A 20,117-nucleotide genomic window follows, 5' to 3' on the forward strand; every position below is an offset into this window, starting at 1 on the left:
ACAGCTGCAGAACTATATCACTTAAATATGATTCATTACCTTTACCGTCTTCATTGTCTTCTGTCTTCTGCTGATTCAGGATGCCATCACCCTTCACCACACACCCAACCGCAAGTGAAGAGTCTGATGAGTGGCCATAAGTGCTGCCTGGTAGTACAGAGGGTTGCAGCTCTTTTCCTAAGACCGCGCAACCCCCCCCCAGCGTCGAATCCGAGGAGTGGCCGTAGGCGCTGCCGGGTACCAGTGATGGAAGTGGTTCAGTTTTCAACACAACACATCCACTGGCTATATGTGAATCTGAAGCGTGACCATGGGCACTGCCGGGTATAGGGAAACGCTTGGCCTCGTCTCCTGAAACTACACATCCAGCCACCAACCCTGAGTCCGAGGAGTGACCAAAAGTGCTTCCAGGTAGTGAAGGAGAGGTGGCTTCATCTCCAGATACCACACAGCCTGGTCGAAGTATACCATCTGATGCATGCCCATGTTTACTCGAACGAGGTGTTACTTCGGTCACGTTCGACACAAACTCACCCACTTTTATATTAGCATCCGAGGAGTGACCGTGGATGTTGTGAACAGGAAGTGGTGCGACAAAATCTGAGATGTTTTCTCCGACTTTAATGTGGGCATCTGAACTGTGACCATGAATGTTGGGGGAGGGCAGAGGGGCGTCTACATCTGAGACATTTTCGCCGACTATAAAGTGGTCATCTGACGCATGACCGTGGACATTTGGAGAAGGAAAAGCAGCGACAAAGTCTGAAACATTTCCCCCGACTTTAATGTGTGCATCAGAAGAGTGACCGTGGACACTGTGGGAAGGTAGAGGGGCTTCAACTTCTGAAGCATGTTCTCCAATCTTCATATGTGAATCTGATGCATGCCCGTGGACATTATGGGATGGAAGAGGAGCAGATACCTCTGATACAAGCTGTCCGATCTGTATGTGGGAATCAGAGGAGTGGCCGTGGGTGTTAAGTGAAGGCTGCTGGGCAACCGCGTCGAAAACTGGCTCTCCAGAGACCTGAGTGTTTGGCAATGAAATATTATCAGCTTTATTTTGAGCGCTTCCATCAGGTAGAACAATCCTACCACAATCAGAAAGACTTGTCTCTGCTTTGCCACTTAGCTCTGGTTTGTAGGTCGGCAAAGCATCAAACACATAATCCTCGACAGATTTAGCGTTTTCTTTATTTCCCTCTACTTTACTTTCTAAACTCCTTGTTTCAGTCTTCTGTTCTGACATAGACGCAACTTCCTCCTGCTTGTTGTCAGTCATAGAGCCACTCCCATCCACAAGCTGCACTGAGGCTTGAGAGGGATGTCCATAAATGCTTGCTGTAGATGCAGATGTTTGGGGCTCTTCTGGGGTGTATTGGCCCAGAGGAAAGCTGGATTTGGAGGCTTGGCCAAAGGGGCTGGCTCTGGGGACGCCATCCTGGACTTGAGAAATGTTCTCTCCTATTGGGATGTGAGAAAAAGAGGGATGGTTTTGGATCATGTCAGGCTGGCCTGCAGGTCCCCAGCGAGGCCGGGGCTGGACTGAGGCTTGGCCAGTGATACCCTCCAGTGGACTAAAGGGGGCACTGAAGTCATAGTCTACTAGCTGTGCTGTAGGACACACTTCAGGTAGCTCAGAGCCAATCTCCTGTAAGGCGGAGTCCACCTGCTCGCTGGAGGCATTCGATGACTTGGAGAGGAAGTCATTGATGTCGATATTTTCAGAGATAAGGGCAGGGTCTGCTGTGCGGGGGGTGGCTGAGGATGGGTGAGGTGGTGGTGAGGCAGCATGAGATTCTTGAGTCTCCGCTGGCTGCTGCTCAGGCGGGTCCTGAGTGGGAGATTCCTGTTAGGAGAAGATGCCAATGAGCATTAACTTCCAAAAAGCAGAATTAAATAAAGAAAAAAGGATTTAATTTGAAGAAAAGACTGTGTGTTTTTATACCAGTGCTGGTTGTGGTGCAGTCTGTTGCACTGAGGGAACAGCTTGAAACACTTCCATGGGAGGTCTCTCCTGGCCTAAAGGATATTTCTCGAGAATTGCCTGGTAATAATTCACAAGAGCTTTTTTTAATTACTTCCTTTAGCTTAAAAAGTCTCTTTGAACAATCTTCACTTTTGTCTTTTGTTGTGTTTTCTATTATAATTCACGACCCACCTGAATCTGCTGCCTGTCACGTGTGACAAACTGAGATCGGGCTTCATCGAGTCTCATTCGCTGCACCCGCCACATGGCCCGCATCTCTCTGCGAGCTGCCTCCTCTGACAGACGGCTGTACTGAGCTATCAGCTCTTTCCTACAATGCACAAGTGGTAACACACAAGTAACAATTAAAAACATTAGCTGAGGGTTTCATGGGGGGGGCAGTAACTTGCTGTAAAATGAATGTATAGGAAAAAGTCCAGGTCATATAGAGTAGTGTTAATTTCGTCAGCTATTTTTTTATTTAGTTTTAGTCTTAGTCCTGTGTTACATTTCCTTTTTAGTTTTAGTCATATTTAGTCACCTTCATCCTGTTTTTATTTAGTCAAGTTTTAGTCGACTAAAAGTCTGAGCATTTTAGTCTTATTTTAGTCGACTAAAACAGTAACTATTTTAGTCACGATTTAGTCGACTAAAAGTCTGAGCATTTTAGTCATATTTTAGTCAAAGAAAACTAATTATTTTAGTCTACTTTTTGTCAATGAAAACTGTTGATTATATATTATTATATATTATATCAGATTATATAGAACATTTCAGTCAAACTAGTCTAGCCAAAACCAATAATTTGTCATTTTAGTATATATAAATAAATAAGATTATATCTTGTCCTTATTTGATGAAAAACACAGGTTGAATGATTAAGCAGCTTTGCAGAGAGTATCTGCTCAGGTTTGTGGTGTTTTTACCAGCTGTGTTTTGGCCACATTGCTTCCCTTCTGATGAAACAATGCATTCGCTTTTTTTCTCCGCCTCATTGTAGCGAAAATGGGCCCAAATATCACATCGTTTATTTCTCCCAAGCAGTGGTGGCTAAATCCATAATCATAATCCATTATTACCCGTCGAGTGCACAATGTATCACTCACTCGCGCTGACGGGGGGGTATTCGGTTAACGCGAGTGCGACCACTGCTCCCAAGCCCTGTTGTTGCCATTTTATTTTCTGTTAAATAAGGTTAGTTAGACCATGAGTTAGACCCGAGTCTTCCTGACAGTCCACAGTGTGCCGCTGCCCGGTGTAATTCAAATGTACCGCCGCGCGCAGCACAGAAACAGCTGCTGCTCTGCCGCAGCACCGGAAATGGAACTGCTGGGAGAAAAACTGACTATCAGAAATGTAACGTTATCTTTGATAATATTTCGTCTCCTCATTTTTCGTCAACGAAAGTAAAGAGAGATTTTGGCAGTTTTTATTTAGTAAACTACATTTTCGTCTCGTCACTTTTCGTCAACGATATTGCATGATGATTTTGTTGCCGTTATTGTTTACTGCCGTCGGTGCCGTCTCGTCTCGTTTTCGTCATGGAAAAAAAGGTCGTTGACGAACATATTTCGTCATAGTTTTAGTCAACGAAATTAACACTAATATAGAGATGCATATTATCAAGATTTTCATTATATAATCTGTTCTCTTGATTTACGAATGAATCGATAGGTCTAAAAAAATTCCGAAAATAGGAAATAATGCCCCAGTTTCAGGGCACATTAAAGGGGCCCTATTCTGCTCCTTTTCAGGTTCATATTTGAAGTGTGTGGGAGACCTTTGGTGTGAACTTTGGGATCTAAGCCTTTACAAACTATTTACATGCACGAAAACCTATATAACCTATATAATATATAACACACAACAGGCAAGGGAAAACCCCAAAAGGCATACTAGGGCCTCTTTAAAATGTCTTGTTTTGTTGTGCAATAATGATTTGAAACATGGCTGTTGTGGATCCGGAATGCAACCTCAAATTTTACACAATGTTATTTTTCTCCACATCGCTTGTCTGCAGTTTCTTATTAGTACTGAACATAGATATGAAGAGGCAACATATTCATATTCGCTACTCATCCTAAACACAGATTGGCTGACAAGTCTGATATTCCATCACACTATAAATAATATGTCTTATTTGAATACCGAATCATTTCTATTTAAATTTGAGTGCAAATCATCCAGCAATCAGTGTTTCTTTCTACCCTGCAATGATAAGCTCTCGTGTGCATGCGCTCATGGGGGACACTGATAAGCGTATTGGTCTGCAATAAGCCTCAGTGTGAATGTGTCATTTCAGGCTCTGTGATGGCTTTGAATTCAATTATGAGCAATTTGCTAAACCAATTGTAGGCCACTTGAATGATCTATAAATACTTAATCAGTAAATGCCTGTGAAATATGAAATATACATTTTTCTTAAGTGGATATGGTATATTTTCACAGCACATCCCATATAATAAGGGCCTAAAATGATGTAATAAATACTCCTGCAAGGCAGTAGGGTGAAGGAAGCCACTGTGAATGGATTAGTTAAGGAGCTATAGGGGACAGGCACAGGTACACTCTGATTTCCAACACCTCTGAGCTAACTTTTCACTATTTTAAGGAATTCAACTTGTACTGTGGTCGTATAACAGGCTCTGACCACATTTTCTCATGCTGTCAGGCATCATGTAGTTATCCAAACTGCATGGGAAATTCATCACATCACCAGCTGCTGAAATACCACGCGCAGATGGAATTAATGTCCCATCATGTTTGCACATTCTCGGTTAATATAGTCTAGATCAAATAAGAACTTTACAGAGATTAAAAAATCATCAATAAAACATGGCAGTCTCTAGTAGGGGCTGTAAAGCAGTCAGACCTGGCTCTCTGCTCCAGTTGCTCCTCCAGGGCCTGTAGTCTCTGCTCTCTGTCCCTCAGCTCTCTGGCAAAGCTGAAGTCGTCCCCCTGCTGCCTCTTCACAGCAACATTTCGCCACTGGTGCCAAACACACACAAACACACACATGTACGATTGCTTTCAGCTTCTAAAATGGGCATCGGAAGCTGTGGGAGGAATGTCTGGATCCAATTTCTGTTTACATTAATGTGTCTCATACATTTCTGATCTGAAGTTATGATTTTAAAGCGGCTGTAATTGAGATGTATCTAATGCAATGTGAAAGGGGTCGGCTTTAGTGATGAACCTACAGAGGAATATATCTGTTTTACGGTGAGTTCAGGATTATTATTTAGCTTTACCTTACAGTCTACGTAAGGTACGTACACGTACGCGCACACACACACACACACACACACACACACACACACACACACACACACACACACACACACACACACACACACACACACACACACACACACACACACACACACACACACACACACACACACACACACACACACACACACACACACACACACACACACACACACACACACACACACACACACACACCTCTTGCTCCTGCTCCAGGTGCTGCTTCAGCTCATCAAAACGCTCTCTCTTCTTGGCTTCCTCAGCCAGACGTTGTGACACCTGGCGCCCTACAGGAGCCGAGAGAGATAACAGTGTGCTGCTTACCCCCCCGCATCGAAAAGCACGTAACAATTCTGTATTTCTCTGTCACACACACCATCTGCCTCAAACACCAACAAATACACTGAGACACCCTTCTAGCACCAGGCCAGACTGTTCACACCCCTCCCAAACTCTGCCACACATCTTTGATGTAATAAATCATGTGGAGAAACTGTGCGAGCGATGATTACAATCCGCAGCCTATAGAGCAGGAAGCTATTCAAAGCATCGCTCACGGCTTTGGCCTGTGTGCATCTCTGCTGCTCCCCTGAAGGAGGAATGATTGTAGCTGAAGGAGACTCTCATAGTCAAGAGCAAGACATTGAGTGTGCTTTTTACAGCGGTGTGTGTGTGTGTGTGTGTGTGTGTGTGTGTGTGTGTGTGTGTGTGTGTGTGTGTGTGTGTGTGTGTGTGTGTGTGTGTGTGTGTGTGTGTGTAACACTAACCGCGGATGCTCTCCAGGGTTTTGACTGCCGACTCTCTGACCTGATTGATCAGCTCCTGGCGCGCCCGCTCCACTCTCTGAGCCTTACGAAAGACAGACAAGAAATCATCATTACCAGAGATCTATCCGGCTGCCCTGTAGCTCACCTCTCCTCCTCGGGCCTCTGCCAGTCAGCACACACACACACACACACACACACACACACACACACACACACACACACACACACACACACACACACACACACACACACACACACACCACACACACACACACACACACACACACACACACACACACACACACACACACACACACACACACACACACACACACACACACACACACACACACACACACACACACACACACACACACACACACACACACACACACACACACACACACACACACACACACACACACACACACACACACACACACACACACACACACGATATAGGTCACGCACACTAGGCTGTTACACTAAATCAAGCAGCGTGCGTGCCCCAGACTTCAGCTGCATCATTATAATGACTGCGATTCTCAGTACTTGAGGGGCAGTGTCACAATCATTGATCATTTTATGTAAAAAAAGAAAAAGAAAAAGGGAAAGAAACGCCTCTGTCTTTCTTAGGGGGAAATTCCTGTGAAATGATTTTTCTCACTTCAGGTTTCATGAAGTTTAGGATTCCCTTGATATTTAGAACTCCATTAAAGTCAGCTAGCAGAAGCAAAACATTGTCTTATTAAGGTAATTCATGGTAATATATTCTTATACTGTATCTGCCAAACCTCTTGTCAGATTTAACTGAGTAACAGACTTTAGAAATGGTGTAAAAATCAATCACAGTTAAATGCATGAGAACAATAAGCCCGAGTGTCAGTACCTGCTCCTCCCTGCTGATGGCGCTGTGCTTAGCAATCCTCTCCATGCGCCCTCGGTACACAGCACAGTCCCTCTCGATCACCTCCACCTCCTGGAGGGAGAAGGTGACGGCGATGCGAGGCACCGGAAGCTCCGACCAGCAGATGTAGTGCTGTGGACACACAACAGGAAGCATGTACTCAAAAAGATGCTCATTGTTTTAAGTGTCCTATTTTGGTGACTTGAAATCATGCGTTTTCATATATTTGACCTTTTTGGACTTTGCCTACTATGAGCCCAATTGTTCTTTGATTAGTTGATTGGTCAATTAGACATCAGGAAGGGGGTGAAAAGTGTTTACGCTATTATACAAGACAAAGAAACAGTTGGCATTTCTGCTTGAACAATTACAATAATTAAATTACAAAAATGGTTGATTCATTTTCTTTTGATCAACCAATTGATTATAAGACTAACTGTTAAGGCCCTCACACACCAAACTGACACCAAAGAACACGTCCCGACGGACCCGATTGTTGTGTCGCCTCACGTCTGCTGCGTCTAGGCCAGTCGCACTGGAACACACCGCAAAGACTTCAGCCGACGGCCAAGTAGCACGTACGCACTGCACATGCGTGAGTGGCAATAACTCTCCTTACCAGCGGCGGTAGTGTGTATTCGTCATTCAAAAGAGGCAACCGGAAGACAGAGTGTGTGATATATACAAACAACAAATAGCGTGCGTTCCATTTTGACTCTTGTCCATCAGAGACTGTTTCACATAACGACTTATAATCGAAAACATGTTTAGTGCGGTACCGTAAAATGAAAAATAATAGCCGTCTGTGTGTGCCTTCTTCACTTCCGTTTCGCTTCTCATGCACTGATTCGCTAAGCTGAACAGCCAATCAGAGTGAATTATTTTGCCGACAGGCTTTTGCCGACAGACAGGAGCGGAAGATGTTGGCACGGCCGAAAAGACACGACGGTGCGGGACACACCAATCTGAGTAGGGTGACAGGACGCTCATCGACGGCCCGACATCTATCGACGGCCGGTGTGTCCGGGCCTTTACACCTCGAGCACCTTTTGTAACAAAAAGACTTAAAGTATCAAACTGTAGCAATGTTCACTACAAGGCATGTTGCATTACAAAGTCTGTTGGAAAATGAATTCTAATAATAACTACAGATCAACCCACATTCTATTTGGCCATTGGTTGTTTAATTCAAAACAGTTTCTTCCGGCATAAATCCAAATTTGATTCTCAAATGTAGCACAGACAAAATGTCTGGGAGAAATCTTGCCTTTTTTTAACCAACAATGTTATTTTTATTTCCTGAATGTGCGTACCCTAGAAACTGTCTTTGTTCAAGGCATCTGCCTGAACATCCTTTTTTCACAGCCAACCTGCACTTTGTCCAGGATATAATAACCGACCCCCAGCCCTCATGTCATTAGCATACGGAGAAACACTGTAGTTACACAATACCAATTAGTCAGGAGCATGGGCCCTGCGGTAAGGTCAGGTAGGTCGTGTCATAAAAAGCATTATATCAGCAGGCAAGTCATAAGAGAAGTAAGGAAATGAAATACAATTAGATTACATAGAAACGGCTACACTTCACTTACGATCCATTTGTCTGGCATGCTAAGCTTCCTGTCATTAGGACAAGCGGGGGGTCCAGTCATAAACAAAGGCGACTCAGGGGTTTTCTTTGCAGGCGCTTTGCACTCTCATAATTATATATTGACTATATTTAGAGCACAAAACCAATGATTTTCCTTTACAGGCAATTATGAGCTATGTATGATTTTGCAAGAGTATCATTTAGATTTTAAACAATTAGCTGATTAGACCATTGACTAAAAACGTATTAGGCAACCATTTAGTCGTTTTTAAAGCAAAAATTATTCTGCTTCTAAATGTGCTGCAACATTATAGTAAACTAAACGTTGGACAAAACAAAAAGCACTTTGGAGAAGTCCTCTTGTGTCTAGAAATGTGTGATGGACATTTTTCAACATTATCTGATGTTTTAGAGACCAATAAATTAATCAAGAACAAATATGTGCATATTAATTTCCTAGTTGCAGGCCATATATCACCTGATCCATCTAGGGCTGCATCTAATGATTCCTTTCAGAAGCAGTTGCTAATGTTCTGACTACTTGATCAATTGATAGGATTTCATCCAAGAAACAACACAGTGGCACTTTCCCATAACAGGAGAGTACAAGGCAATGTTCTTGTTTTGCAAAGGAGTAAACCTGGCCAATGTAAGCAGTGACGGAGAGTTCAAGTGACCGCAATAAATTATCACAACACCTGTGCCTCAGTACCACAACACTATTTATCCCAATGCCGAGGCACGTGTAGTGATAACGCTTTGAAAGAACCTGTGTCCCCATATGTTGCTGTATTGATTATTTGTCCTTTCTGCTTTGAGCAGTATGGATTTCCAAATGGGTAGAAACATGTTGTGGCAGGTAGATAATTGTAGAGTGTGGATTTTGTGGATTGCAGAGTCGATCTGTGCACCTTTTTGCCAATACAGTACACGGAATGGCTTTTTACAGAAAGAAAAACAGATCAAATATGGTGGGGTAACAGTAGAATATTCTCTTTGTACCGAATAAATGAAGACTGAATAAGGTTACATGCATCAATATTTTAACACAACATTTGGATGCATGAAATCCCCGTATGCAGTATGAATGTGTCTGATTTGCAGAACCAACCTGTGGGCAGCAGATCTTGAGGAGGTTGATTGTCTTTCCGCAGACGTACACATCATTGCCGATGTGTCTCAGGAAGACGGGCACACAATCCTCCACATCCTTGGAGATCAGAGTGTAGCCTTGGACCCAGAAGTGTTTGTCTGCACAAATTCAAAGACACCTTTTACATGCCGCTCCAATATTTAGTTTGGCTGCTCCTTTATGCCTCTGACAACACTCCACAAAACAAATAGTGGTGGAGTTATACTCAGCCTGCACTGCACCCAAAACGTATTAGTATGACTTACGGGCCATGGCAAAACTCTGGTTGCTTGAATTAACACTTGGAAATTGTTAGCGCTTAGCCCAGTGATCCTAAGCAAAAGGCATAAGAGAACATGAATGCTCGGAGCTTCCCAAGCTCTTTACAAAAAGCCCGCGGCTTGCCAAGAAAGCTTAGCTGCTGATTGCTTCCATGGCCGACGTACTTCGAGGAGAACAATGACATTTGTGTGTCCTCCAAAGAGCAGGGGCGAGAAGTGCAGAGGTTCACTGCGAGAGTTGATGAGGTGTAGCCGATGAGCAAATGAACCTCAGAGCCAGACAAAGCCGAGGTGATGGTCTGACCTTGAATGGGGTGTAGCATGACATCCAATATTTGGACAGGCTATGATGATTCAAGCCATATTTATGGAGCACTGTGGAAATGAACGGATACAGTGGGAACTCGTTTGGGGAACAGACTTGGCTGCAACCACCAATTACTATCAAAGGATTCTTCTGCACATTATTTTTCTTAATCAATCACTTTGTGTATAAAACATTATATTCTAGTTGTTCCAAAACCAAAAGAGAAAAAGCAACACATGTTTGAAAAGGGGGAACCAGACCACAGTTTGGGTAGTTTTAGTGAAAAATTACAACTTTTTTAAAATGTATTATCAAAATAGTTGCAAATGAATTTTCCGTTGATTGATTGTTTCAGTTCTATAATATGTTTAGAACTTGTTTTCAATTACAACAACTTAACAAGGAATGGAATCTGTAACAATATAACTTTAACATAACACACTGTTTGTAATGTCTCTAGAGCTGCAATGATTAGTCAAATAGTTGCTATGCGAATGTTTTGAGATCCAACAAAAACGTTTGAAAGGGAGTTAGGGGAATCAGGACAATTTGATGCTTTTCTTGGTGTTAAATAACACTACATGTAATATTGGGATATCATATTTTACATATTTTTTTAGGATATTGTCACTTTTTGATTTCTTCTTATGTTTTTTAGACCAAATGGTTAATCTGTTAATCAAAAACATGATCAGCAGTTTAACAGATCATAAAAATAATAGTTAGTTGCCACCATGATGGCAATCATCAAATTACAATTTTGACTTGAAATGAAACAAATACAAATCTCTTCGAATGGCACAGTAAATATGAATCTTTAGTCAGCCAGTCACTTCCTGCAGAGTACAGATGGGTTTGTATGTATCCGCTGTGCAAGGATCATCTCCTGTCTCAAATACTCTTCTGCTCTCCTTAAAGTGTCAATAATTAGAGTAGCAGAATGAATAGAGTCAGTTAGATTTGTCCGTGGCAATTGCAAGAGAAGAAATGTAAGAAAAAACTAATTGAATTCAGGAAATGTTTCAGCCAGCATGGTGTACCGACTGAAGAGAATAAAGGAACATTAGTTGTCTGTCCCTGTGGCTCGCTGAGCAGAGATGGCTCTGCTCTCCAAAGCTGTGGTCGCTGATTTTGTTTCCCACTGATTACCATCCAATAACTTCATGACATCCTTTATAGACACAAGGACAAATCCAACTGGGCAATAAAGGCTGTAATGAAATCTATTTTTTTCTGCTAGACAATCTGTCGGGCACTGAAGGCTTTTTCATTTTTAGAACTGGAGATGGGATGCGTGGCGGCTCACCTCTGCAGCCCAGATATTCCTCATTGACTTGTATCATGAATTCTCCATAAACATCACGGAACACGCCGCTATACACCCAGTCAGACACAAACCTGAGGGAACAGTAAACACAGTCACACTGAGTCCTCACAACAGCAGATAATGAAGTGCAGACATGTCCTTGGTTTGAATTGTTTTGTTTTAAAGAGGACATATTAAACTCATTTCAGATTTATATTTGTATTTTTGGCCTCCACTGTGACATGTTTACATGCTTTAAATGTTCAAAAAGCTATTTTTCTCATACTGCCTGCCAGCACCTCTTTTCACCCTCTGTCTGAAACCAGAGCCCAGTCTGTGATTTGTCAACCGCCTACAGCTGTCCCACCCCTTAGCCTATCCCGTTGGAGTGCAAGCCAATAGAAGTGCAAGTGTTACATAGTGATGTCACTATGTTACGGAAGAAACATAGAACGTCCAATCAAACAGTTTCAGGCAGGGGGGAGTGTGTGGGAGAAACTCCATCTGGCGTTAACTTTGCACACCATTTACATGCACAAAAACCTATATAGCACCCCAAAAAGCATAATAGGTGCCCTTTAAATAAACTTGTTTGAATGTGCAGCGCCGCGACTGACCGTGTGTACGGCTCACAGCTGCTCTTCAGCAGCGACAGCAGCACCGGGTAGTTCTCGTTGCTGCAGTTATTTTGTGCCTCGTTGTACAGGTAGGACATCAGTTTAACCCCCTGAGGAGAAACACATGGCACTGAGCTGACATTCCATCTGATCGGCTGAACACCGCCGTGATGGATGACATATTGCAGTTAGCAGATAAAAGAGCGCTCACCACGGGGAAGGTAGTCTGGCCTGCACCTAAAGGTCCGTCCACACAGCACAGCTCTGACAAATACCTGAGATTAAAAGAAAGCAAAGGTTTTTGAATTAATGATATTTTGCATCAAGGTCCTCTCGGGACATGAGGTTGAGGTTCAAAAGTGTGTAATTAACCCCCAAAAGGCAATTTAAAAAAAGGTTTAACCTCACCTTAGTTGGCGGCCCACCTTGCGGAACAGGAAGCTAATAGTCAACAGGCTAAGGGTGGGGGGAGTGCTGAGAACACAAGCCCTGTAGTAATGCAGATACTTCCGCAGACCACCTGTAAAAGCCTTGGAGAGAAACACAATGTTCTTTCATTGATTTCATAATTGAAGGTGTAACAGTGGAATGTATCACTTAAAGTGGACCTATCATGCTATATTTGAATAATATATTGTAGGGCCATACTTATATAAAACATGTCTGTGAAGTTTTTTTTCAAAATACCAAACAGATAATGCATTTTAGCCATGCCTCATTTCGCGCTATTTGCTCTTTTCCAGCCCCATTTTTGCAAGGGCTGATTCTGTGATGTGGCTTTAATGCAAATGAGCTGCAGCTGACCACGCCCCCCTGCAGGAGAGGGAGATCAGCTGCTGGGCTCTCAGAAGAGGGGGAGGAAAAGAGAGGCTCCGTCCTCCGTGTTTTATTCTTATATGACTATATAGAGTCATTATTCATTTGTTTTAAAGCTCAATAAATTACAAAGAAGACCTTTGACCAGCACTTTTCTAATTTTTTTCAGAAGATTTCAACTTTAATGGACATGTTGATGGGGGAAAAAAAATCGAACTGAAACTCTGCCGCACGGTCCCCTCGTTCCTTGGAAGAGGCGGAGAGGTGGGTGTTTGTCATCTGCTGGTGGCAAACTGGAGAGAATTACAGCAGGAGCAAACGCTTGCCTCGGGGAGGGAGAAAAAAAGACACAGCGTCCACAGCGGAGAATAAACAGAAGGGCAACTATGGCAACCATGCACGGGAAGTCTTCTTCGCTGCTTTTGTGGCAGACTACAGCGCCACTTACAGGCCTGGCATATGTACTACAGCGTCCCCAGCGCTTTCGAGCGGTCTCTCATTCCCCTGGTAGGTGGAGAGTTGCCCATATAGGCGGAGCACCCCTTTTCTGACGTCAGAACAATTCAAATCTGTATCAGCTCCGTTGCAGCCCCGTTTTTAGAGATTTGGGTATGGAGGAAAAGAGAGAGGGTTGTGTTTTCTGACACTTGGTGAGTTCCCTGACACACCGGGGACACATATTCATGTATAAAAGACGTACACAAGTGCATTTTGCATGATAGGTCCCCTTTAAGTATAGAGTGATAAATGGACTTTAAGTTGTGTTTTTAGATTGTTTGTGTGGATGAATTGTTGACATATTTGTCTAATTTATTACTCAAATCGTCCTTTAATGAAAAATTATAAATAACTAAATTGAAGTTCCCAACAGTGCTTACAACAATAGTCCCATGCAGAGTAAGGGTAGAAAAAGGAGGGGTAGAACGAGCAGGCCAAACAGTAATTATAACGCTTACACAAACATACCTGAAAGACAAGGCCTTTTTTGTCAGCACACTGCAGAGAAAAGCGACTTAGCCTCAGGTAGTGGGTGCCGTAGTGGGCCAGCTCTCCCAAGAGACGAGACACACTCTCTGGAGATGCTCCGGACACACACACACCCGGTCTGACGTCAAACTGAATACTCTGTGGAGGACATTGCATTTTTAAAGATGGCGGAAAAGGATAATGAATAACCATCTAATAAGATCTAATAAAATCGCCCTGCAGCAAAGCTTATAATATTGAATTGTTTTTGAGGCTGTTAGCGAGACACCTCCATGATGATATCGGAAGGCATGGTTTGCTGTGCTATTATATTAGACCGCAATACATAATCAGGTGTTTGTTATGTTGTCCTTCCCGTATTTATTTATGAGAACTGGATACAGACAGGACCCTTCAGGGGGGACAGAAATACCAGACAATATTTTCCAATCTAGCAAAACACTACCACAAACCACAGCCTCAAAGATTACCTTCGAGTTTAATAAACATCTCTCTGACAGTCTCGACATGATATGGTTATAAAACCTTGCTGGAGTAGCATCTGATGCAAGACTATTGTATTAAATTGTTGAGGTGTTCCTGTTAGTGTGCACCTCTTCTAGCAGCCTGCGTGTTAATGAGGAAGTCTGCTAGGCAGCGAGTACACAAGGTGCTAAGGGAGTTAAAAAAAAGAAAAGAAGATGGATTCAATTTATGTAGTAAATAACTATAATCTTCTGGAGATATAAAAAAGTTAATGTGAAACAATAAAGCAACAAAAGAGCACTCGTTTTTTTGGAATTAGGAGTATTTTAATTTATTTCCTCATCATTTAATGTAGTCAGGCGACTAAGGCTGCGGCCCCACGAGGACGAATTCGGTCGTTTGCGTTACTGTTTAGTGTCATATAGACCGTTCGGCCACACGAGGACGACCGAATATGGCACTAAACGACTGAGGAAACGACAACGGGTCCCAAGGTGGATAGAAATGCATACGCCACTCTCTGGGGGGTCAAACAGCTCCGTGTGTGCGCCCTATACGGACATTTTCAGATCACTGATAGTGATTGCGCAATAGCCCCGCCTCTCCCCACCTCTTCTGCTCACCTCCGCTTACCCCGCGCCAGTGCTGAAGTGTTTCGCCACCAACAACAACAACAATGGCGGATCGCAGAGTTGCTATCGTGCTCCGGACGCTATTGACCATGCTACAGTTGTTTGTGCAACATCTACAGCAATAATGATGAGGCAATAGCCCCGCCTCTCCCCACCTCTGCTGCTCACCCCCACGTCAAAGTAAACTGCATCCTGAATTCAGATTATTTATCTTTCTCTCGCGAGTGAAGTCTAATCTGACAGGACGGAGACACGCAGCTCTGCCCACCTACAGCTCCTCCCGCTGCAGCAAAACACACACTTCAAGTCAGATCATCACCCTTAGCTATTTTAATTACCTCTCAAACTAGTTATAAATATGTTTATTTTTTACTGTCGGCCGGGTCACTCATTACTGGATCAGCTGCTGCATGAGACAGACACTGACGCTGTCCGAAGAGAAGGAGGAAAAAGAGAGGCTCCGTGTATTTTATCATATATTATATAGAGTCGTTATTCATTTGTTTTAAAGCTCAATAAATAACAAAGAAGACCTTTGACCGGCACTTTTATAATTTTGTCCGGAAGATTTCAACTTTAATACACGCTGACTGGCGAAAAACTCTGCCCGGTTCCCTCGGCCCCCACCGCGGAGAATAAACAGAAGGGCAACCATGACAACCATGCTTCTTCGCTGCTTTTGTGGAGGAAGTTACAGCGCCACGTAGAGGCTCCTGCATATGTACTGCAGCTTCTCCAGCGGTTGGAGCTAAACGGAGCGGTCTCGTGTGGGCAGACACTATCCGGATAATTATTGCATGTGGACGGAAGCCGTTTGCGATTGCGTTTGCGTTAATCCTATGCGTTTAGCCGTTTTCGTCCTCGTGGGGCCGCAGCCTAACTGTGCTTGAAACTGTCACGTTATTTCTTTTCGTAGTTGTTTTGTATGCTAGCTTTTGAGCAGTCAATTGGGTTTATTTATGTCACACATGCACAAATGGTCCATTGATTCGGCTCCCAGTTTCTCTTCTCTGAGTTTTTGGGTAATTGCATGCTGTCACGATGCTTTTATCACTATATTTACTTTTATCACCTCAGTCTGACAGAACCCTAAAACAACTGCATTTTACTGCATTTAAGGGACTGATAAATAAGGGTAATGAAATGCACCTGGTTGAGAGGGAAGGTAATGGAGGCCACTCCGATCAAGACGTTGAGGAGGTCGAACACCAGCTGGGCCTGAGTGTCCAGGGGCAGAGGGAGGAGAGGAGAGGGGGTCGCCGTGCTGACCACCCTCATCTCCCCCTCCCACAGACGATAGAGCTGGTCAAAGGACTCCCTGCCTCCCTCTGTCAGATAAAGGGACTCTCTTTTCCCCGGTGGGCTAGTCGAAAAAACACAAGGAACAATATGTGAAACTCTAAAACAGTGTTAACTTTGTAGACTATACTCCATCTGCTACTTTGTAAACTCTCTTTGTGTGTAACGTTGGATACCATAATTAAGTCAATCAACAACTAATTATCCACACGTCAAATTCCTTGATCACAAGTCATTTATCAAGCAGAAAGTGTTGAATCTTTTTTTTAAAACGGCTTATCTCAGTTTAAGATGGTTGTAAATTACATATCTTTCGAAGGTCTGACATACAAACACATACATTACATCCCTCCAGATCATGTAAAGGGTATTAACCATTTTCCAATATATTTATTTTTTTGAGTAGATGATAGATCATTTAATAAAAAATGAATGAACTATTAATGAATACAAATAGCAATAATTCTAAGTTTTAGTCCCTACTTCATTGAAAACATGTGTTCTTTAACTGTTTCAAATCTAGATAATAGTGAAAAGTTTGTATGCTTTAAATCAAACTTGAAACACTGCACTTTATGTGTCACATACCAGCCAACAGACTCCCAGCAGCGGCGTCTCCCAGGCTCGAACGTGCGGAGAGCCTCCCATATATCAACATCTGGAACGGGGCTGGTCTCTGACTGAGAGTCTGGGGTCATGTTGGAAGCTGACTGGAAGCCCTCATCCTCAGACTGATATAAACATGAGGGGATCTGCAACAGAGAACAATAAATCCCAACGACACGATAACATTACACTGGGGTTTGATCCTAAATCAAACACTAGTGTAAACATAAGGTCACTGGAATGTTAAGTGAACCTGAAGTGACCCACACCTATTTTAAAACTCAAATTAAAGAGCATGGATTAGCTTAAATAAGAAGTAGTGTTGTACCTTTAAAGCCAGTCCAGTAACATCAATATTACTGGGAACAGGAGGGAGGTCTAGTCTTATGTCAATGTCTGAGGTGCGAGTGTGCTGCAGCGCTCCAAACAGTGTCATCCTGGTCTCCCTCTCAAATCTTTCTTCCACTTCTAATTTAGTTCTCAGAGCCAGCAGTCCTGTGCCTGGAGGAGCATCCATCAACCTCTGATTTCCACACAAACTCTCCAAATTCCTCCATTCCTCTCCACACACTAGACCCCACGACCGGGCCTCGAGCCTCTGCAGCTCCTCGCTCTGGTAGCTCCAGGGGGGGGGCCTCCGCAGCACGGGCCTCTCCCGTCTCATGTAGTCTCTACTGAAAGAGGTAGGAGGTGGAGGTGCAGACCCGGCAAGATGTACCAAGAGCTCAAGGACTGCGTCTACTTCCTTCAGTCCAGAGGATTCTCCCTCCATCAGCATCCCCAGTTTCTCTTCCAACCTTTCCGCTTCCTCTCGGCACCCTGCTACCCGCAAGTCAAAACTTATCATGAGGATTTTGTTTTTGGCCGGTGTATTGGCTGTGGCGCTCTGGGCTCCTGAGGCAGACACTTTGGTGTCATCCTGAAATAGCTTGGACAGCAGGGCGCCGTAGGCACACTTCTTCAGAGCTCGGCGGAAACCGTCCCGTGAGACTCCACCGAGGGCCCGGCGTTTCCATGACACCCCAGACAGGCTGCTGTCACACAGGGCCCCCAGCAGCTCAGTGATGCTGCTGCTGCTGCTGCTGCTGCTGCTGCTGCTGCTGCTGCTGCTGCTGGACTTCATGCGGTTGTTGGGGCTGGAGTACATGGTGGCAGTGCTACCTCAGCCTGTGTGAGTGGAACACAATCTGGTTATTTGGTATAGTTTTAAGAACTGGAATTCATAGAGCACAATAACCAGAGTAATATAATCAAAATTCCTGTATTAGTCCAAAAGCGGGGACATTGACAGTGTTACGGGAATAGTGACATAGCAGGTAAAACAGGCAAGCAATAATAAAGAGTGAGCTAACTTGTTAAATATAGAGGGAAAGCACACATAAGTGATACATTAAATAAAGACAAATTAGTACACATCCATGGCTACAAATGACTAGCAGCATTAAATAGCTAAATGAACATATTAAGGAGATATAACAAATTATGTTTTGCACATCAAAAATATGATGATTATCGCACAGTAGTATTGCCAAAAACAAACCAAAAAAAGTGTATATATTGCATACTATAGGTTTATTACACAAGATGTCAACAGTATAGTCTGACTACTGCTGCTGTAATATCTCATCGGAAAATCTAAATAAACTTAAATACACAGTAACGTTAGATATAAGTTAGAAGAATTGCACTAGCTAACGGTAAAAAGCTAGCTAAGTTAGCTATCAGTAACCTCTGTATATCAAACTGCATATTGAAATAGCCAGACCTTTTCAATTCAGAGTTAAAACAATGCTAATCGTGATTATTTACCCTATCGAGATGATGTTTTTAGTTGATTTTTGACAGTTTCAATCATACATCCTTCCAGCACATGCTAGCGTTTGTTATTAGCAAAACCCCACGGATGAACTGTATTTTCTTCTTAGCTTGTATGCCAAGCATGCGGAACCCAGAAGGTGCCCCGGAACGTCTTTATTTGTCTGGGGTTTCTTTTTACAGCATATTAGCGCCACTAAATATGCTGTAATGTTGTTGTCACTAGCTAGTTGCTTCATTCACCTACCACGGTGCCAAATTAGAATCTGCCCCTTCAAATGTGATTGGACAGTATGATTTTTAGACTTCGGTGATTGGGTAAGGATGTTGAAGAACCTGCGCTGATTGGTCAGTGTTGTTTGTCAATCATAGGACATGCTTTGCTGCATTCAGGGGATCCCGGATCCCGGAAAAACAGCCTTCGGTTTGATATCCACAGAACCCTAAACATGAACTGCGAAGTTTAGCTCGTTTTGGAGGGAAATAAAATGATTTCATGTATCCCTCTATTAATTATTATGTGTATAAACTGTAATTCATAAAACATTAAGAAAAACAACCAACGCGTATGGAACTCATTCACTCGGTTCACATCTATTGCATTGTCGCTCCATTGTCTTAAATGCAGCAACTTTCAACATTGAGAAACAGCGCGAGATTTAGAAAACTCGTGGAAACCTCTTTCGTTTGAGCCTTTGTATATACAGTCTATGGTTTGAGCAGAGATGGATAACTTTTCTAAACCGTCTTTCGTCTAAATTATCTTTATGCACCCATGTGGTCGTCACACCATAGCCTATACATATAAGATTCACACAAGATAAGATACATAATTTCACCTTTTACTAAATACATGTCGTATTTTAATATAGGATACACTGTATCCGATACAGTATTTGAATACCTCATACTGTATTGTTAATTATCAATGTCTGGATAGTTAGGTAGTTAGTACTTCAATATAATTATCTTCAGACATGAACAGCTACAAACACACTTATGTATTTATATATAACCTCCAGGCACAGGAAGAGCTTGTTCCCCGAGCTTGTGACTCTTGTTGAACTCCTCTCCATTACTCACAAGCATCATTGCACTCACCTGCACTGATTAAACGTACTTAATGGACATGTTATTTGCACAATCATGTTACTGTACATATAACCATTTTTTTTTTTTTACAATATTACTGTTTGTACATACACTCTGCACTCGCACTCTGTTAATACTCTGTCAATACTAAGTTATATCTGACTGTATATTGTAGATGTTTTGCTCATTCAATGCTCCCTGTATTGTTCCAGTTTTTTTACAATATGCACTTTACTATATTTATTTATATTTAGCACA

At 42.9% G+C, this 20,117-nt stretch overlaps 1 protein-coding gene across 1 annotated transcript in view; it reads right to left on the reverse strand.

Moving 5' to 3' along the window:
* The window catches only part of tubgcp6 (tubulin gamma complex component 6), a 32,882-nt gene extending 13,878 nt beyond the window's left edge, over window positions 1–19,004 (reverse strand). The window contains exons 1-17 of the mRNA XM_034085517.2: window positions 18,762–19,004; window positions 17,281–18,119; window positions 16,935–17,098; window positions 16,197–16,410; window positions 13,930–14,088; window positions 12,556–12,677; window positions 12,359–12,422; window positions 12,148–12,257; window positions 11,531–11,622; window positions 9,616–9,755; window positions 6,896–7,045; window positions 6,007–6,088; window positions 5,438–5,526; window positions 4,842–4,957; window positions 2,162–2,300; window positions 1,949–2,047; window positions 40–1,849 (exon numbers count right to left, since the gene is read on the reverse strand). Coding sequence (XP_033941408.1) covers window positions 40–1,849; window positions 1,949–2,047; window positions 2,162–2,300; window positions 4,842–4,957; window positions 5,438–5,526; window positions 6,007–6,088; window positions 6,896–7,045; window positions 9,616–9,755; window positions 11,531–11,622; window positions 12,148–12,257; window positions 12,359–12,422; window positions 12,556–12,677; window positions 13,930–14,088; window positions 16,197–16,410; window positions 16,935–17,098; window positions 17,281–18,099 — 4,369 coding nt within the window. The 5' untranslated portion in view covers window positions 18,100–18,119; window positions 18,762–19,004. The remainder of the gene's footprint in view (window positions 1–39; window positions 1,850–1,948; window positions 2,048–2,161; window positions 2,301–4,841; window positions 4,958–5,437; window positions 5,527–6,006; window positions 6,089–6,895; window positions 7,046–9,615; window positions 9,756–11,530; window positions 11,623–12,147; window positions 12,258–12,358; window positions 12,423–12,555; window positions 12,678–13,929; window positions 14,089–16,196; window positions 16,411–16,934; window positions 17,099–17,280; window positions 18,120–18,761) is intronic.
* Between the last annotated feature and the right edge of the window lie 1,113 nt (window positions 19,005–20,117).

This window comes from Pseudochaenichthys georgianus, chromosome 6 (assembly GCF_902827115.2).
Source record: "Pseudochaenichthys georgianus chromosome 6, fPseGeo1.2, whole genome shotgun sequence".
Classification (NCBI taxonomy): domain Eukaryota; kingdom Metazoa; phylum Chordata; class Actinopteri; order Perciformes; family Channichthyidae; genus Pseudochaenichthys; species Pseudochaenichthys georgianus.